Source organism: Alexandromys fortis, unplaced genomic scaffold (genome assembly GCF_014885135.2).
Source record: "Alexandromys fortis isolate MF-2015 unplaced genomic scaffold, M_Fortis_MF-2015_v1.1 scaffold_80, whole genome shotgun sequence".
Taxonomy (NCBI): domain Eukaryota; kingdom Metazoa; phylum Chordata; class Mammalia; order Rodentia; family Cricetidae; genus Alexandromys; species Alexandromys fortis.
In genome coordinates, this window is record NW_026068174.1 from 2177042 (window position 1) to 2195943 (window position 18902).

An 18902-nucleotide genomic window follows, 5' to 3' on the forward strand; every position below is an offset into this window, starting at 1 on the left:
AGAGAAGCTGCTGCCAAGCCTGACCAAGCCTGAAGACCTGAGTTTGATTCCCAGAACCCACACAGTAGAAGGAGGAGGAGGAGGAGTCTAGTTTCCACACGCTCAATGGCACCACAATGGCAGGCACACACATGTGCACCAAAATAAAAAAAAATATTTTTTAAAATTAAAAAAGACGTATAAAAATATCAATCTGTGGCCTCTTACAAAAGCACTTGGCAGTCAGATTTTTCTCTGGAGGCTATGGAGTTGGCAGTTACCCTAAAGAAACACACGCACACATGTGCACGCACACACACGCACACATGCACAAGCGCAGTAGAAGATAACCACAGAAGTTCCTCACAGTAGCATCCAGAAGGTAAAAGAGAAGCATCCAAACTTCCATCTGTGGGAAAGCAGGGAGCACAATGGAATACCCAGAGAGAAGTTCCAGTTTATACCGGAAATTTAAAACCCTATTGGATGATGCTATCTTGAATTAATGGAAGCATAAATATGTAGTAACAGAATTAAACATACATAGGGTGATAAGCACCTGATTCATGATGGTAGTTACCTCTGAGAAAGGAGGAGGAAAGCAGGGTTGGGAGTAGGATATACAATTGAATTATATCAGCGATGTTTTATTCCTTTAAACGAGATCTGATGCAGATATGACACAATGTTAAGATCTGATACAGTTTAATGGGTAAATTATGCTTTTTTTCAATTCTTGTCTGATCTTTGAAGCGTTTTGTGATGAAAAAATTAATTTTAAAAAGCGAAGGGGAGAACATTTTAAGGAGAAAAGAAATTGTCAATCTCAAAACGTGTCATCAGGAGCAGTGGGAATAAAGAAGGAATTCTCAGCCAGCCCCATTGAGACCTCCTGGCTTTCTAGCCCCCAGCATGGAGTTTGGGTGACTAATATGCCATATTTCACACGGAGCAAGTCAGTCCCTCTACTGCTACAGAGGGAAAGTGGACAGAATTCAGGCCATCACTGTCTGAGTGTCACTCTCTAGAGCCACTACCCAGATTTCCCGATTTCTAGAGGAAAGCTCACCCACACCCCCAAAGCATGATCAAGACTTCAGGAAGTTTTGCTTGACCTGGGATGTCGCTCACTTAGTAGCATGTTTAATCTCTCATGTATGAAGCCTTGCGTTCAATCCCCAGCACCACATAAACCAGCAGGGTGGCATATGGCAATCCTAACCCTTGAGAGGTAAGAGGAGGAGAGTCAGAAATTGAAGGTCTTCTTCAGCTACATAGCAAGTTCCAGGCCAGCCTAGAATATCTGTGACCCTGAAGAAAGGAAGGGAGGAAGAGAGGGAAAGAGAGAAAAAAGGAGGGACGGAGGAAGAAAATTTTAAATTGAAACCTGAGGTTGTCTCACCGATTCAGCACAGATAGAAATACACACCCCAGCTGTCTCTGAGGGGCTCCCCTCAAACACTGGCCCTAGTGCTAATCTGTATCAATGCTGCCGGATTGCAAATGACAGTAAACCCAAGCAGCAATAGCTTGAGCAAGACTGAAGCTCATTTGTGAGTGGTTCGGAACTCAGGCAGTGCGAAGGTAACTGCCATTCCTCAGCTGTGATGTCCCTGAGGAGTCCCCAGAGCTCCAGTTACCACCTCTGCCTTCTAAGCAGCAAGATCAAAGAAATGGGAGGAGGGCTGGCATTCTCCTTGGTGAAGGGAAAAAAAAAAAGACTAATTTCTTTTTTTTACGAAATCTGAAGGGCCAGACATCATCAGAAGGCCACACATAGCTCCAAGGAAAATGCTGAGGCCTGGGCTCTGCTTATCTCCACTTAAACTGGGTGTGCTATGGCAAAGGCGGCAGGGAGCTTGTCAGGAGCAGCAGCACCTCAGTGACTGCCCGACTGCCTGCCTGGCAGGTTCTGGGCAACAGCAATTGTTACTCTTGGTTTAGTGCCTCACCAGTCAGTGCTAGGGTCCACGCTAGACGGTGTGGTATATGCTGGGGTTTTAGGGTGGCTTTAAATTCACTGATCCATAAAGGAAAGAGACAAAGAGAAGAAAATTTGTATTATTCTTTATTCATAGCGGATCAACATATTTACTGCTTATTGCTCTCGAAACTCATGAACTATTATATGCTGCTGGATGTGTTGTCCTTTTTTAGAGATGAGAAAATAGGTGTTTAAAATGGCTAAGCTACTGCCAAGCTCACACAGCTTTAAGTGATGGGACCAGGACTCCAATCCAACAAAGGCTCCTGCGCTACATCCCACTGCCAAGCTCAGTAGAGTCATGTGGCACATGTAGGTGCCTTGGCCAGTGACAGGCCACATGTATGTCTGTGACCTCATAACTAACTGCTTTAGTTCAAGTATACTCTGTGACTTCACACAATGACGAAGTTGCCTAATGACACATTTCTGAGACTATATAACATGGTCGTGCCTGGGAATAGACCTAGGCACAATCTCAAATCTTCTACTTACTAACAATGTGATCTTGAATAAGTAGTTTAATGTCTCTGCACTTCCTGTTTCTAATCTGCAAGTTGGGAATCACACAGGTACCTCTGCTGTAGGGTTGCTAAGAAGATGAGATGAATGACTATATCTTGCTCTCAGGGTTCGTGCACGTTAGCCATATCATGTTCGGCAACATTAGATATGTATCTTTCGTTGAGTCAAAGTCTCCTGTAGCTTTGAACTTACTAGGTAACCAAGAATGACCTTGACCTCCACCTCACAAGTGTAAGGGTTAAAGGTGTGTCTCACTGTACTCAACAAGATATACCTTAAGGAAGACCAAGGAAAGGATGGGCTGAGATGTTCTAGGCAGAGGAAGCAGCCCAGTCCCTAGCTGGGAGGAGGCAACTGCTGGGCCAAGTGGAAGGGATGAGAGGTGTGTCTCTCCTTTCGTTGTTCAGAGTCTCAGCACCAAGTGTCAATACGAGACATACATGGGATTTAAGAAACTTCCTGGAAAAGCCATAAGAATAAAAGCTAAGAGGACAGTAGCACTTCTAACTCCCAACTACAAGCACTCCAGGGCAATAGAAGCTTGAGTAAGTGAGGAGGGGTAGCCTGGAACCCAGAGAAAAGGGCACAACTTAGGTGCACAGTTTGCTCTGTCTTTGCCTGAGAGGTTCTGGCCAGCTATTCACAGTGGCAGCTGACAAGCCATGAAGCACCCAGCCCCACCTTCTGGGCAAGGCTGTTCCCTGAACTTTGTCCTAAGCAGGAAACTTTTTTCTCCCCGGACAGAAAAGGATAGCTGTACAGGGTCACAACCAGGAGTTCAACCAATCAGGATATGCCACCAGCAGGAGACATAGAGCGTTCTTAATGCCAACCCATCCCCAAAAGAGCTGGATCGATCCCTCAGAAGCTATCGCCAGGTTTGCCCTCCAAGCAAACTACTGGCCAGGGTGATGCACCTGTAAACTCCGCACCTAGAGGTAGAGGCAGGAAGCTTAGGAGTTCAAAGTCATGCTAGCAGGTTGAGGCCAGCCTGGGCTACATGAGACCTAGCTCACAAGGGCAAGATATAAAAATAAAGCAAGAAAACCATGCTGTAGTTACAAAGCATCCAAAGCAGATCTCAAGAGACCTGGGTTCTCTCACTGAAACAGCTTCCCGGTCAGTCTGTGACCTTGGGCAGTGCCTCTGCCTTTTGGAGCTTGAGTGGAGGGGAATAGCCAGTCTCAAGGTTGTTCATCTGTTGGGATATTAAATGAAATCACGCAGGGAGTCATCTAGAAAAGTTCCCAAAGGGAAGCTGGAACCCAGGCCATGTGAGGGCTCTTGGGTTTTCAAGTTTCTCCTGGCTTTAGCAATTCCACAGCACTCCTAGTATGAGTTCCATAAGACATGAGACGACACCCCATCCCACCCCACCCCACCCCACCCCACAGATCTGTCCTAAGCATACTTTGTGTACTTATGAACTTGAGAAGTTGACTTTGAACTTTTTCCTCCCTGTTTGCGTCTTTGTGGCTTTCTGTACACCTGACACATAATGAGAAACATCAGTGGATCCAAGTAGCATGTTCTCTCCTCTGCTGAGCTCCAGGGAGGTCAGATAGCATAGTACACACAAGGGTCCAGAGCCTCGGTGAAACCAAACACACCGAGGTCTTGTCATCTCTTAGGCCCTCTCCAGCTCTCAACCTGGGTCTTCCCTACCATTTCTGAGAAGAATCCAAGTCAGGCTGGATTTGGAAGTAGGGCCTCCTAACTATTACTCTGATTTACATGTGAAAACATACCCACTCCCCAACACAAACACCGAAGCTCCCCAGCAGAGGTGTGACAAGGATACAGGAGGCTGAGATGAAAGCCTTCTTAAAAGGCAGCCAAATATACCCCATACTGACATGGCCTGAGAAGGGCCCCTTACACCTAAAGGCGGCAGAGCAGAGAAGCGGCTGGCTTGGTTTCTGGCTCTGGATTATACCCCAGCACTCCACTGCTTGGAAGGGAGAGAAAAGTGGGATAGAATTTCAGAAAAAGATAAGAAAATGTTAGCTATTGCCTAAAAATGAAGGTCTTTTATTTATAATTTACAGCCTTATTTCAGGCAGCAACAAATCCCTATCCTGAGTGTGCACTCCTGTCTGTGTGTGTGTGTGCGCTCACACACACACACACACACACACACATGCTCACTCACCCCCATGCACAGAGTACCTGACCCCTACCTGTGTGGGAAGCATGAGATTGAAGTTGAGTGGCATGGGGGAAAATTTGGCCCAGTAGCTATGCAATTCTCATCTACTCAGAACCCAGGGAAGTGTGACTAAAAGAATGTCAGAGTCAGAAAGCCATTAGGAAACATTGCTGTAACCTGTGTACAAAAGAAGATGTTGCTGAGTCTTGCTCTGGAGTCCCGGCGGGCAACTCCTAAGCATAAATAGAACATGGCAGTTCACTTGCTCCTCGCCCCCTCATACACACACACCAGAACATGAACCCAACAGATCAGGAGGCCAGGCTCACAGGCTCACACCAAGAGAGATCATCTGGCACCTTCCTAAAAGCAGAATCAGGTTGGCCCTCCACATAGGATAGCTGTTCAGCTGTGGTTTAGGTGATTCCTGGGCACACATTCTTTTCCCAGTTCTTTCCTTTGTAGATGCGTGAACTCAGAGAGTGAGCTTCCCTAACCTCCTCAGTTTCCTCCTTGCCAAGTTTCATTTTCCTGATGGAAACAAATCAGAAGAATAGTTTCCACTCCCCTGGATCTCTTGGGTGTCCCTGGGCTTCAATAAGATGGGCACGGGAAATGTTCTCTCAAGGCGAAGCCAGGGGGCTACACAAAGCCATAGCTAGTTGGAGGGAAGTGATCTGCTCAACAGCAGCAGCCGTGGAAAGGGGAATTTTGACTGGGGCATGGTGATGTATATATGTAATCCCAGTATTCAGGAGGCTAAGGCAGGGAACTCTCAAATACCAGGCCAGTGTAGACTACAGAGAGAGAGAGTGAGGTCAGGGAGGAAGGAAGATGGGGGAAGAATGACAATAATGAGAAGGAGAAGGAGGGAAAAGGGAAGGAAGGAAGAATAAATACATTTTTTAAAAGCACAGGTGAATGAGGTGCCCATGAGAAAAGAGGGACCCCAAGGTACTGTTCTTTCCTTGCTTCAAAATTCGAATAAAGTAGAATCCAGAACGTTTTTCTGGGAGTTACTAAAAAAGAACATGAAAAAGCTCACAGTGCTTGGGATCTGAGTTACCAAGTTCCCTTAGCTGTCTCCGGATGGCTAGGAGAAGGTTATCCAAGGAAAGGAGTCTGGAAAGCCCAGCAGGACTTGACTTAGCTGGCGTCTCATCCCAAGCACTACTGCCAGCCACTGTAAATGCATGCTGGGTGACAGCCCGCCCCTCAGTCATGTATAAGAGGCCACAGTGACTCAGACAGAAGGACTTGAGAGAGAGAGAGAGAGAGAGTGTGTGTGTGTGTGTGTGCTTTCTGATGAGTGACAAGCTTTGGACCAGACAATGGGACTAGGGAGCAGTGTCGGCAGGAACTGTGAAGGTAGAGAAGGTACAGTTAGCTTAGGGAAGAGGAAAGAGCGAGTCTACGGTAGAATGGGCTCGGAGGGCTTCAAGACCAGACCAGAGCCTTGGGTCTATATGAAGCTGAACCCACGTGGAGTATCCTCCTTGGACAGGGATGATAGCAAACACAGTCATCCAAGCACTGGTTACTAGAAGGGTCTCTAAGTATCATCAGTGTGTGTATGTAGTACCTCAAAGAGTATGCAGCACCCAAATTTTTGAGTACCTTTTATATGCAAGGGCAGTAAGCTAGATGTATTGCATACACTAGTTCCCTCAGCTCACACGTGCACAAGTACATACGTGTTCACGTGTTATTGAACAACTCCTGAGACTCAGCGGCAGTTAAGTGACCTGCCAGAGGTCACACAGCTAGTTTTTAAATAAGTCTTGGGCTCCCAAGGTCATGTTCAAAATGGCTGTTCCCCTTAAGGAGACAGAAGCAAGTCTGGAGAGACTGGTTGATGTCTCTTAACTCAAAGGGGAGACTGAGGGCGGGGCTTTCTATGAACAGGTTTTCTCCGATGAGTCAGACGTAGAGTCCTCTGCACTGGGTAGCCGGCACTGCCTTTTCAGTTGACAGTCTGGATGAGGAGCTGCTTTCATTCCGCCGACCCGCTCCCCCCAGCCCCCTCTGTTTCCTTCTGCCTTTGTGTTGTTTTAAAAGCCTCTGTTTCCACATCCATCTCATCCATTAGACCGGTGAGTGGTCTGCACCTAAGCTGCACTTTTGGATCTTATTAAAAATGACAATGGCTGGGGACCCACTTAAAACCACTTAATCCGAGTCTCCGGGACTCCGGCGGTCATACTTTTAAGCTCTTTAGATGGTGATTCAAATGTACCTCCAAGTTGGAGGCACACTGAAGACAGTGAATATTCAGGGTCAAAGAGCAGGTCATGAGCCTTTGAATCCGCAGAGACAGGTTCGGGGTAGGCAGCTTCCAGAATTTTAATGAGAGGAGGAATGCGGATAGCAGAAGATAGAGATGGAGTATACAGAAAGAGAAAATAGGGAAGTACATTATTCAGAAGAGAAGCAGTGATTTGAGACCCAGCCACAGAAGCGAATCTTTAAGATGCCATGGGCAAAGGCAGAATCTGGCCAAGGCTGGGTGATCATGAGATTGTCTTGCATAACAAATCTCTAGTTAAAGTAATAGAAAGCTTTGGTGCAGAATAAACAGCACCTGCGGCAGAGGCGCTGGTCGAGGCTCTAGACGCATGCGCAGGCACGGGAACAACAGGCTCTGGGGGCCTCAGGGTCGGGGCCTAGCTATTGCTGAGAGGAGGAGAAGGAGAACAGAGCTGTGAGTGTGGAGAATGTCTGAAACATGGGAAAGACTCTGGCCAGGATGGGATAACTCGTGATTTTAAGATAAAATGGGAAGACAAGAGAAAGGATTGTGTGATCAAGAGTAGGATGAGTTAGGGGCTGGAGAGATGTTTTAGTGGATAAGATCACTGGCTGCCCTTCCAGAGGACCCAGGTTCAATTCCCAGCACTCACATAACAGCTCACACCTGTCTGTAACTCCAGTTCCAGGGCATCTGACATCTTTATACAGACATACAGACAGGTAAAACACCAATGCACATAAAATAAATAATCATCTTTTTTAAAAAAAAATGTTAAAGAATAGGATGAATTTGTAGGCTATCCAGATGCATGTTTACTCAGAATGCTATTGTTTTAGCAGGGGAAAGGAATTACAGGTAAATAAAATATGCAAATGCATTTCATAATGAAAAATCTTGTGCCGTGCAGCCGAGATAATCACTGTGTGGGTTCTCCGGGAAAGACTGCAAACGGCGGCAGGGATGCAGTGAGTAATTCTCCTCAGGTGCGATTTTCCAGGGGAGGCTGCTTCACGTGCTCAGAAAATTAGCTCGCTCAGCATTGATCGCCAGGCAGATAAACCCAGGTCCAAAGTCTCCTTGCTTCGATTTCAGACAGCTCCCCAGGGGCAGGCTGTCCCGGGCTGGGTCTCAGAGGTGAGCAGGTGGCACGGGATGTGTACAGGAGACCATCGCCTAGTAGAAGGATTAGGTTTGAGTGTCTAGCTCTAATCCACGGTGCTAGGAAGGAGAGAGGAATAAAACAGAGGTGAGCGTGGTCAAGGGGTAGAGAAGCAAGATGCTCCTGCCGTTCCTTGAGTGCTTATTGTGTGCCTGCACCAGACGTTCGGTTTTTCCCTAAACCACCAAAACAGCTCCCCAGAGTCGGGAGCTGACCTGAGGTCATATCCAATGCTGAGTTCCTCGCGTCCCCTTCTCTACTCCATAACTCTTTCCCTAGCCTCACTCCCGTGCTCCTCACTCCAACCACAATGACCCATATAAAGACCTTCAGCCCATTGTTGATGGAGCTTTACTCGTTACATCTAACTCAACTCAGATCAAATGCAATTTGATTAGATTCCATGTCCACACACCAGACGCTGTGAATCTTGACCCAAGTTTGCGTATCTTCTTCTCCCTGGGGTCCCAGTCCCTGCACTGTTATTCCATGTGGGTGTGTAAACCTAAAACCTAGGGATCTTTCCTGGACATGTTAGGATCTTGCCCCAGTATTCCATATCTAATTTGTTCTGCTTCCTATCCTTCCCAGATACCTCTCAAATGGATCCACTCCCCTACCTCTATTTTCTCGCCTCTGCCCTAGACCACACTGCCAATATTTCCTGCCTGGACCACCAGCAGTCTTCCCTGTCTACTCTGGTCCCTTCCAGTTAGTGATCCACACATCTTCGCCCATTAGAACTGCTGCAACAGTGTAACAGCGCTGGCAATTGACAACAACAGAAATTTCTTCCCATAGCTCTGGAGGCTGGGAGATCCACAGAAGCAACAGTGTTTATCACTGGCACCTTCTGGCTGTATCTTCTTGTGGCAAAATCCCGCAGTGAACAACCAAGTATGAAAATAATTCTTTGGGGAAAAAAAAAACAACTGTTTTAGAAATGCAAGGAGGTATGTCTCAAGATTCTTAGAAAGGTGGTTCCCTCATGAATCAATCATCTTCCATAGGCTCCACATCTTAACACTAGTGTACTAGGGGCTTGGACTCAGCATAGGAACTGGGCCAACATCAATATTCAGAACCTAACAACACAGAAACCAAAGGAGCCCTGTGTGCTGATGCCCGTAATCCTAGCACTTGGGGTAGAGGCAGAAGGATCAAGAATTCAAAGCCATCTCGGCTGTGAAGTGAGACGGGTGCTAACTTGGACTGTATGAGAACTTGCCTCAAAAAAGGGAGGGAGGAAGGGAGGGAAGGAGGGAGGACCACAATCCTTTGTGTAGCCTACGGCGTCTGGGATGATCTGAACTCGGGCCCCGTGCCCATGTGCCTTTCTTTCCATCTTCTCTCCAGGCACACTGGTCAGGACTCAGCTGTCATTCTGTCCACACACCTTGTGTATGTTTGTACATCCCCGCTCCTCCGTATCTGAGCGCCTAGGTAACCGCAGACAGAACAACAAAGACCTCTTTTGTTGTTTGTTTTGTTTTTCCAGACAGGGTTTCTCTGTAGCGTTGGGGCCTGCCCAGCAACTCACTCTGTAGACCAGGCTGGACTCCACCTCACAGAGATACAAATGCCTCTGTCTCCAGAGTGTTGGGATTAAAGGCGTGTGCTATCACCAGGGGCAGCAAAGACCCCTTTAATGCAAGTCTTCTTTGTGTTTTGTTCTTGAGACAAAGTCTTGGTAAATAAGATAAGTTGGTGGGATGTATAAACCTCCTACTCCCTGATGCTGGGACAGCAGGTGTGCGCCACCACTCCTGGCTCTGGTGGAAGCCCTTTGTGACATCTAGATATGCTCATGGCCCTAATGATCTTTCACAAGACTATCTTTCCTTAAAACATTTTAGAACCTTTTACTTTACGTTTATTTAAACAACTGTTTACTTGGTACCTGTTTTCTCTCTCTGGCTATAATCCTGCAAGGGCAGAAATGTGCGGATTTGGGTTGGGTTTCTTCCTACCCCAGGCACCCTTGCTCCTTCATATTCTCCCTGGAGACCCATGGCTCCTTCCATGTATGACTCCCCCCTGCCATCCCCTCCTGATTCTCCCTACTACCCCTCCACTCTGTCAGCTTTCCTTTCACCCCTCACTGTTCCCCCCTACACCTTGAGACAGGTTTGGTGGGAATAAAAGATGATTTGGTTTCTCCTATCCTGGTTGGGTTTGTTGTTTTGTTTTTCTTGTCTACATCCAACCTGTGAATATTGCTATCAATCACCCTCCACGGCACACTCCTGCTTCAAACATTTCAGTGATATTTATTTGATCTCTGAATGAGGAAGAATTCTGTAAGCATAAAAGTAATGGAGGAAATCACTGAGGGAAAGAAAATCAATACATTGGACTACACCAAATTAAAAACTTCTGGATGTCAGAAGCCATTCCAAACCCAACTAAAAAGCAAATGACAAGACTGGGGAAAGTCTATGCAATAAATATGATGAAAAGTTGTTATCCCTCAAATATAAAGAGCTCATACAAATCGATAAGAAAAATATACTAAAATCCCCGTGGGAAAAAAATGGGCAAAGGGCAGGACAATGTACAAATAGCTTAATAAACACATGAAAAATCTTTAGCTGTAGCAGTCCTCGGGGACATGCAAATTCAAAAGTGCTTCCCATCGCTCACCTACCAAATCAGGACACTAAAGCTGGAAGGCTAGAGATGCGGCTGGGGTCGATTCTTTGTCTGACTTGTTGTGCGGCCCTGGGTTTGATCTGCAGCACCTGGTGGGGTGAGGGGCAGGGCTGAAGGAATGCAGTGTGCATAAGCTACGTTTCTATTGCAGTGACAAAGTACCATGGCCAAGGCAACTTAGAAAAAAAAGCATTTAATTTGGGGCCCACTGTTCTTAAGGGCCTGAGTGGCACTGGCAGGCATGGCCCCAGGACAGTAGTTGACAGTTTACATCTGATCTACAAGAAGGTAGAAAGAAAAAAGTTACTGGGAATGGTGTGGGCTTTTGAAACCTCCAAGCCCACCCAAAGTAACACACCTCCTCTAACTAGGCCACACCTCTAAATCCTTCCCAAACAGCTCCACCAACTGAGACCAAGTATTCAAATATATGAGTCTATGGGAGTCATTCTTATCCAAACCACACCATGAAACAATAAGAAATTGTTTCTTGTTTGTCTTTTTTTTTTTTTGGAGGGGGTTGGTTTTTAAGACAATTTTACTGTGTAGCACAGGCTGGCCTCAAACTCCTGAGCCCCCAGGCTCAGCTCCCTGAGTGCAGAAATGTTGGGTTAACAGGCAAACACTGCAAGGAAGTAGCTTTGTGACTTTTAGTATCTCAACACCATCTAGACCAATGTTTCTGAACATTCCTTGTGCTGCTACCCTTTACTGTAGTTCCTCATTTTGTAGTGACTCCAACCATAAAAATATTTTCATTGCTACTTCATAACTGTAATTTTGCTACTGTTATGAATCTTAATGTAAATATCTGTGTTTTTTGATGGACCCCTGTTAAAGGGTCCTTCAATTCCAAGGGTTGTGACCCACAGGTTGAGAGCCACTGCTCTAAAAGAAAGCACAAAGAACACGCAGGGTCCAGAAGACTCTCCAGATTCTAGTTCTTGCCTCCCTGTCTCAGCTTACCCCACAAGCCACACCTCCTATGTACTGTGTGCAGTAAGGATCATAGTATGGAATGCTGGGCCTTTCTGGGTTGCCTTCCTGGACACTCTGCCTCTTCCTCTGCACCCTTCATGAGCACCCATCTTCTGACACCCACTCCTTCTGAGAAGTCACAACCTTCAGGAAACTCTGAGCTAGGCTTGGCCTGCCTTGCCTGTACTCTCATGACACACACCTTCCTTCACTAGGCAAGGCTGAGACAGCTCTTAGCAGCTTTCCATCCACCTTGGATTCTATGTGTCTCAGGAGAGGCATTAGATTTTTATCCATTCCTGGATCCCAGAGCCCAATTCAGGAGAATAATCAACAGATGACTCTGAACTAATCAATCATGTCATAAATTAGCGATTCCATTTTGCACCATAAATTTTTGCTACTAGGCTGGTAAATGTGAGTTTTACTTAAAATGCATAAAATTAAATGCTTTTGGATAGAGAAGAAGTCCCTCACTTATGCCCCAGCCCTTATTTCAAGCCCATGTTCTATCATCCTGTGGGTCGTAACCTACTATGGGCCATGAAATTCATTCCTGGGTCACAGCTGCCATTGTCTTAATGAAAAGTATCAGAAGCAGAAGAGGGCGAAATGATTCTCATCTCATTCTTCTCTTCCGGTTCTAGTATTCTGTTATTCTCCTCTCCCCACCTGCTGCACCCAGGTGGGGAGCACTACTGGCAAGTAATAATAGTAAGTAATAATGAAATAAAAACCCCAGGGGATGAAACTCCTGCTCTGATTTTTCTTTCATGAAAAACTACAGAGTTCTCCAGACAGGCCTTGGTCTCATTCCCTGAAAATTGGGAGTAATAAGAATCCAATTTAGAACCAAAAGAAATTTGGGCAGTGGTGGTGCATGCCTTTAATCCCAGCACTAGGGAGATAGAGGCAGGTGGATCTCTGTGAGTTCAAGGCCAGCCTGGTCTACAAATTGAGTTCCAGAAGAGGCTCCAAAGCTACATAGAGAAACCCTGTCTTGAAACAAACAAACAAAATCCAAGTTAGGGCTGGGGAGGTAGTTAAGTCAGTGGAGGTAAGTACAAGAACCTGAATTCAATCTCTAGCACCCAAATTTAAAAGACGTTTTAGTGGCATGCACTCTTAATGCCAGCACTTGGAAGACAGAGCCAGGCAGAAGTCCCTGGAGCTCCTTGACTGGCCAACATAGCCTAATCATCACAGTCCTGGCTGAGAAAAGAAGAACCAAGGTGAACAAACAGTTCCTGGGAAAAGATGCTGCTGGAGGGTGACCCTGGCAGGTGCTCGTTCACACACACACACACACACACACACACACACACACACACACACGTACACACACATGCACATGTTGAACATTCACATGCAAATAAGCTGGACTGTGCGTGTGGTTCAGTGGTAGAACACTTGCCTAGCACCCATAAAACCTTGGGTACCATTGCCAGCACCTCAAATAATAGAGCTGATCAGAGCCATGTCCCAATGAGCTGGAGCAGAAAGGAGCTGGCTTTGCTTCGAGTGTTCAGCACTGTTATCCGCATTTCAGCACAGAGATCCCAAGCACCAGAAGCAGACAGCATAGCATGCATCCCAACCTCCTCAGCTCCGCTGTCTAGCCCATCTGCTTCCTTCTGAACAAGCTGCCAGGCTACCATTAGGCTGTGATGTAGTCCTGAGCCTCCCAGACTTGAGAGAATGTGCATAGCAAGTGTAGGAGCCCTGGAGCCCAGGGCCGTGCATTCTGTCTTTCTAAACTGCAAATGTGACCATATCACCCTCGTGTTTCACATCCTTCTGTGGCGTCCCTTATACTCAAGATAAGGCACTGGCTCCCTGATTCCCTTTAAAATATCCTTTCTGTCACCCTTCCATCCTGCTTAGTCTCCCAGGTCTGCATATTCCAAGGGCCAAGAGGAGTGAAGTCACCTTCTACCCCAAAGGTGGTGCTTCCACCTCAACTGTCAGCTCCTAGCACCAACTGTGTGCAGAGGCTTCTCGTTCACACAACACTAGAAGAAAATCTGCCCAGTGCAGAAACACCTGTGTGTGTGTGTGTGTGTGCATGCACGTGCGCATGTGCACATACACGCACCCACACCCACACACCCACACTCTTCTACCACCACCCCCACCAAGCCCAGACACTCCTCAGGTCCTGAGCAACCTGTCCTCCTGGCAGAGGGCATACCATGATGAATGACTGGTGTCCCAGTCTCAGGAAAGGTAAGCAATGGTGGATGTCACTTTAAAGAACTAAGAGCACTCCACCCCATCCTCCACCCATGTGGTGACTGAGATCCCCATTTAGACTTGCTTCTCTCTAGCTTGTCTCTAGGTCCCTTGTTCAAGTGTAGAGCACATTTTACTACAGTGGCGATCATTGCAGCCTCAGCACATCCAATAGTGCAACTAGGTCTTAAAGGGGAGGGAACAAGACTGTGGAGAACTATTTGTGAGGGCCTCAAGAAAAGGTGGAGTGGGTTATTTTGACATTTTCCCATTACAGCTCCCAACAGGGTAGGAGTTAACTACATAATACACTTTTAGGGTTGATGGGAGGAGATAGCCGACAAGCTTCTCCTGGAATTCACTCTGCAGTCCAAAAGGGGTAGTTCTGGTTGCCCCTCCTTGGTACACACTGTGCAGGTCAGAGCTACAAGATCCTGGACTAAAGACTGAGGTCGTGGTTCCCAAGTATCAAGCTAAAGTGTTTGCTGACTTGAGTTAGGGCAGAGAAAATAAAACGGGGACAGAGGCCTCTCCAGCAATGCTTAACGATAGGACCAGAGCAGGACCTGGGCAGCAGCAAGCCAGTCCCAGCTTCTAAGAACTGGTTCTGCAAACGGGGAAAGAAGGTTCTTCAGGCTCCTCTATGTGCATGGGATGGGAGTCCTGCAATCGGGACTATGCAACCTTGAGCTGGGTTCCAGTGAGTTCTCAGGTCAGAAAAATACCTGTAGGTGGTGGCCTTGGATGCTGGTGATTCCAGCATTCTGGACTCTGAGGCAGGAGAATCACAAATTCAAGACTGTAATTTCAAAAAACAAACAAACAATAAGAAAGAGCCTCTCGTTTTTCCAGTATTTGCAAAACAGATTCCAGAAATAAAGGGGCACAAAGATGTCACTGCTGCAAGAAAAAGCACTTCTATTGCAGTATCAACACTTGTGCCTCTTAAGTGTACACCCACCACACACACACACACGCATGCACACACACACACACACACACACACACACACACACAGCACCTTCAAGATTTCCCAGCTCTCTCCTCCCCTCAGTTCTCATACATTCTGCCATATACCCCACATATAAACTTGACTCAATAACCACACACTTGAGGAAAACAGAACAAGTTTACTATTCACCTAGTGGTTGTAAAGGAAAATTGCAGGCACAGTGATAAAAAGGAAACAACTTCATATTCCTCAGCTTCTAACACAAATGGGAAACGGGAAGACACAGGGTGTGGGGGGCGGGTGGTGAGGGGCTCAGATGCTTCAGGGACCAGGTTCTGTACACAAACCAGCCAGGGGAGTTCAAGGATCACCCAAAGAGGCGATCCCGGCTTAGTTCTGATTGTTTTCTAAAACGCAGACCCGAGTTGCCACACCTTGATTTTCAGAAGCCAGGAGTTCTAATTTAATGTGAAGCCTCTTGATTCTTAGAGGGCCACTCAATTCTCTTGGAAACATGGAATGTACTACACCTAGCAGTTCTAGCGCAGCTTTCCGCATTCTGCTGGCGAGGGCCGAGGCATCTCCCCTAACTGTGGTATTACACTGCCACTCGCCAGCCACCGTTGGCCATTGCAGCCGAGGCATCCAGGATGAGGCTCTCAGCTTTACTCTGCACCCGGGGCTGGATGCCAGAGCCCCAGAGAACAATCTACAGGAAGTGGAAGGCCCGGCAGAGCCACGCAGGGGCAGGGACCAGAGTCTTGCAGATTAAATGGCCGACTGTTCCTGCAAGAAACCCTCAGGGTTGGGAAGGCCTTTATCTGGCTCAGAAGCCAGGGCCGCCTCTCGGAGGACTTCCAGGTGCTCCTCAGCAGCAGACAGAGACTGGTCGATCCAATCCAGGCCCCCGGTTAGATGGCAGGCATTCCTGGTCACTAGCACCAAGTGACTGACCGATAGAAGCAGGGCAGTTGTCCTAGGTTAAAAAGAAAAGAAATTATATGGGTAGTGGAAAAAAACAAAATCTCCTGAGTAAACTGGGATCATGGGGACCTTGGGAGAGGGTTGAAGGGAAGGGGAGAGGCAGGGAGGGGAGCAGAGAAAAGTGTAGAGCTTATTAAAAATCAATAAAAAAGAAAAGGATCAGGCTCTGTAGAAAGTGGGGAACTTTGCACAAAAGCCCACATGGGTGCACACTCTATACTAGCGTTCCCCAAACCGGAGACCCCCATCCTGGAAGGTGAGCGGTTATGTAACATAATGGGTCCACACTGAAACACATAGGGGATGGCTGCCTTAAACAAGGTTAACTGTCTTGGAGCCTTTGATGAGTTTGACAAAACTCCAAGGGGAAACTGGAGAGCTGTGTCTGGTAAACATATTTAAGACGGTGGAAGAGGCTTTCAGCAACACACCCATTAACAGCTCCCAAAAGGATGTTTTCTGAAAGAGTTTGGATGTGGTCAATTGGATGAGCGGATCTCCAACTGCTGCCCACTTAAAGATGGGCTATAAATATCCCTCTTCAGTGAACATCCCCTATTGATCACAAATCAATATGCCCAGGGCTGGCTTACTCAATGCTAAGGAAAATATAATTGAAACTCAAATCGAAGAGGAGGGTTTTGTTTGTTGTTCTTATTTCTGAGAGTTTTTTTTTTTAAACTGAAAAATTTACTAGGAAATAATTTTTAGATGGTAAGAATGCCAGATGTGTTCAGGGCTCCATTATCGATTACGAACCCATGGAGAAAGCTGAGCAGCAATAGGAATGGGGCAAGGAAACCAAAGCAGACATGTCATGACTTACTGGCAACCACCACACAACATGTCCGTGGGAGTCTCACAAACCAAACGGAGACGACACGTAGGTATTTAAAGGGTTTACATTCGGTAGGGCTGAGTACACTCTGCAGTGGAGGAGGGTCCAGAGAACAGGATCCTGGGATCCTGATGGGGAGTGAGTTCCACCTGTGGCTGACCTATTACGCGTTCTTGTTGCTGGGCTCACCACAGCCCTACCAGGCAGTGCTTGCAGCAAGGTGTGGCTGTTTTCGAGTCCAAAGATCAGAGGGAGGAATGGGGAGTGAAGGGCAGGGAGGCCCGGGTAGCAGAGCCAGTTATGTATGCAGATCCAAGACTGACTCTTAACTCGCTCCCTCCTCTCAGGGATTCAAGGAAGATGTCCTTCACTCTTTCAACTGCCAGGCTCAAGCCACTGTTTGGTTCAGTGTTGACCTGGAAGGGGATGAATCCAGAGCCGGGGTGGCCTTGGAAATCTGAACTAACATCCTCTTTAAACAGCAGGCGATCAACCTGGCAGGCTCGATATCAGTGACCCTGAAGGGCAATACTATGAGTGGACCCTCCTCCCTCTCACCGTGCGTCCAGGAGCTTGGGGTCCAGTGGTGGGTACATTGACTTCACGACATCGTCCACTCTGAGGGGTGGCAATAGGGACAACTGTCAATATTTCACCTCCTTGTCCCCCATTCTCCCTCTTTAACTTCCCATTCTCATGCTAGACTTCTCTGTTGGTGTTATTACACACCCACTCTTCGGGGGTCGTTTCTCTCCCTCCTTCCTTCCTTCCTCATGCCAGACTTCTCTGTTGGTATTACACACCGACCCTTCAGGGCTCCTTTCTCTAACTACTCTGCATGCCCACACAGAGTCTAGCAAAAAGATTTCAGGTTCTACTTGGAAAATATTCTGTTCTCTGCTTTTGCCTTCATTCCAATGGTTAAATGTGTGAAGTCACACATATGGAATGATGCTCAGGATTACGACTAAACTGAAGAGGTAACAGGCAGGCAGGAGCATGCTGTATCCTTCTGCAAACACAAATATAAACAATAAACCAAAGCTATGAAATGCAAGAGGGAAGGTCTAGAGGAGTGCTCACCATTTGATGGTGGCTGTATCCCTGAATTGGGCAGGGACGAATCAGGGCACATCCCACTTTTCAGATAACCTATTCCTGACGTAGATTAACTTTTATAAGCATTTTTTTTACTTTTGTATATTTTAAAAGATGATAATACAGTGATGTGAAACAATTTTTTTAAAAAAAGTCACAGCCTAATTTGGGCTCAAACTGCTCTGCTGCGTGTCATTTCCCTAAAGCACAGCCCATGACTAATATTTAAGTTAAGTTTCCACCTGTCCTGATTTGTGGGATGCGAGATTTTGCTCCCATGGATCACTTGGTAAAAAGAAAAGAGCGAAAGCTGCGTTGTTAGATTTCTAAAAGCGCTAAGAAAAACGCAACCCTCATTCTCCCTCAGGCCTGTGGAGCTGGCAAGCAAGCAGGTGAGAGGTATCGTGGGCCTCAGCATCTACCCCAGCTAGCTCCTTCCCCTCTGCAGAGCCCAAGGCAGAAGCCGCTCTCCCTGAACTAATAAATCATCAGCATGGCAGACGGAGAAAACAAAACCGGGAGGACATGGGAGCTAACATCAGCCAGAGGGAGAACTAGTGAGGGCAAATAAAGAAAACAAGAGAATTCGGGCAAGATACATGAAGGAGGTTGTGCCAGGTACTCGGCAGAGAGCTCTACCCTCCTGGCAAGGCCACACTCTCACCGTGGCACACTGTTAGCCCTGTCCCCTCTGAGAAATCCCAGCACCCTAACACCCTGTTGACAAGCTGCCCCTCCGAGCCTCTCTGGCCAGGCCCTGTGAATGGGTCTTAGAAGTGAGAAGAAGCACGAGGAAGGGTCCAGCAGATGCGAGCATTGCACAGTCTAAAACTGTCTGGGACAAGCTGGAGCCTGGGCGGGGGTGTCTCGTGCAAGGCCTGGTGCAAACCAGGTAGTAACACCCATACCCATTGGACATCTCCAGAGCCAGGAGCTATTGTGGCCTGCATCCTTCCTCTCCCTTTCTCCACCTCACTGAACTACCTAGACAGAGTTCAAATACACCGTCTTGTTTGTCTCAGAGGATCTTACAGGCTGCTGCTTCTGAGCTTTACAAGCTTATTCGAGACCAAAAAAAAAAAAAAAAAAAAAAAAAAAAAAAAAAAAAAAAAAAAAAAAAA

The 18902-nt window shown here is 46.9% G+C and overlaps 1 protein-coding gene across 1 annotated transcript in view; it reads right to left on the reverse strand.

The window, feature by feature from the left end:
- Positions 1 to 15024: 15024 nt before the first annotated feature.
- The window catches only part of Tmem98 (transmembrane protein 98), a 12502-nt gene continuing 8624 nt past the window's right edge, over positions 15025 to 18902 (reverse strand). The window contains exons 6-7 of the mRNA XM_050128814.1: positions 17242 to 17301; positions 15025 to 15837 (exon numbers count right to left, since the gene is read on the reverse strand). Of these exons, the coding sequence (XP_049984771.1) occupies positions 15630 to 15837; positions 17242 to 17301 (268 nt within the window). The 3' untranslated portion in view covers positions 15025 to 15629. The remainder of the gene's footprint in view (positions 15838 to 17241; positions 17302 to 18902) is intronic.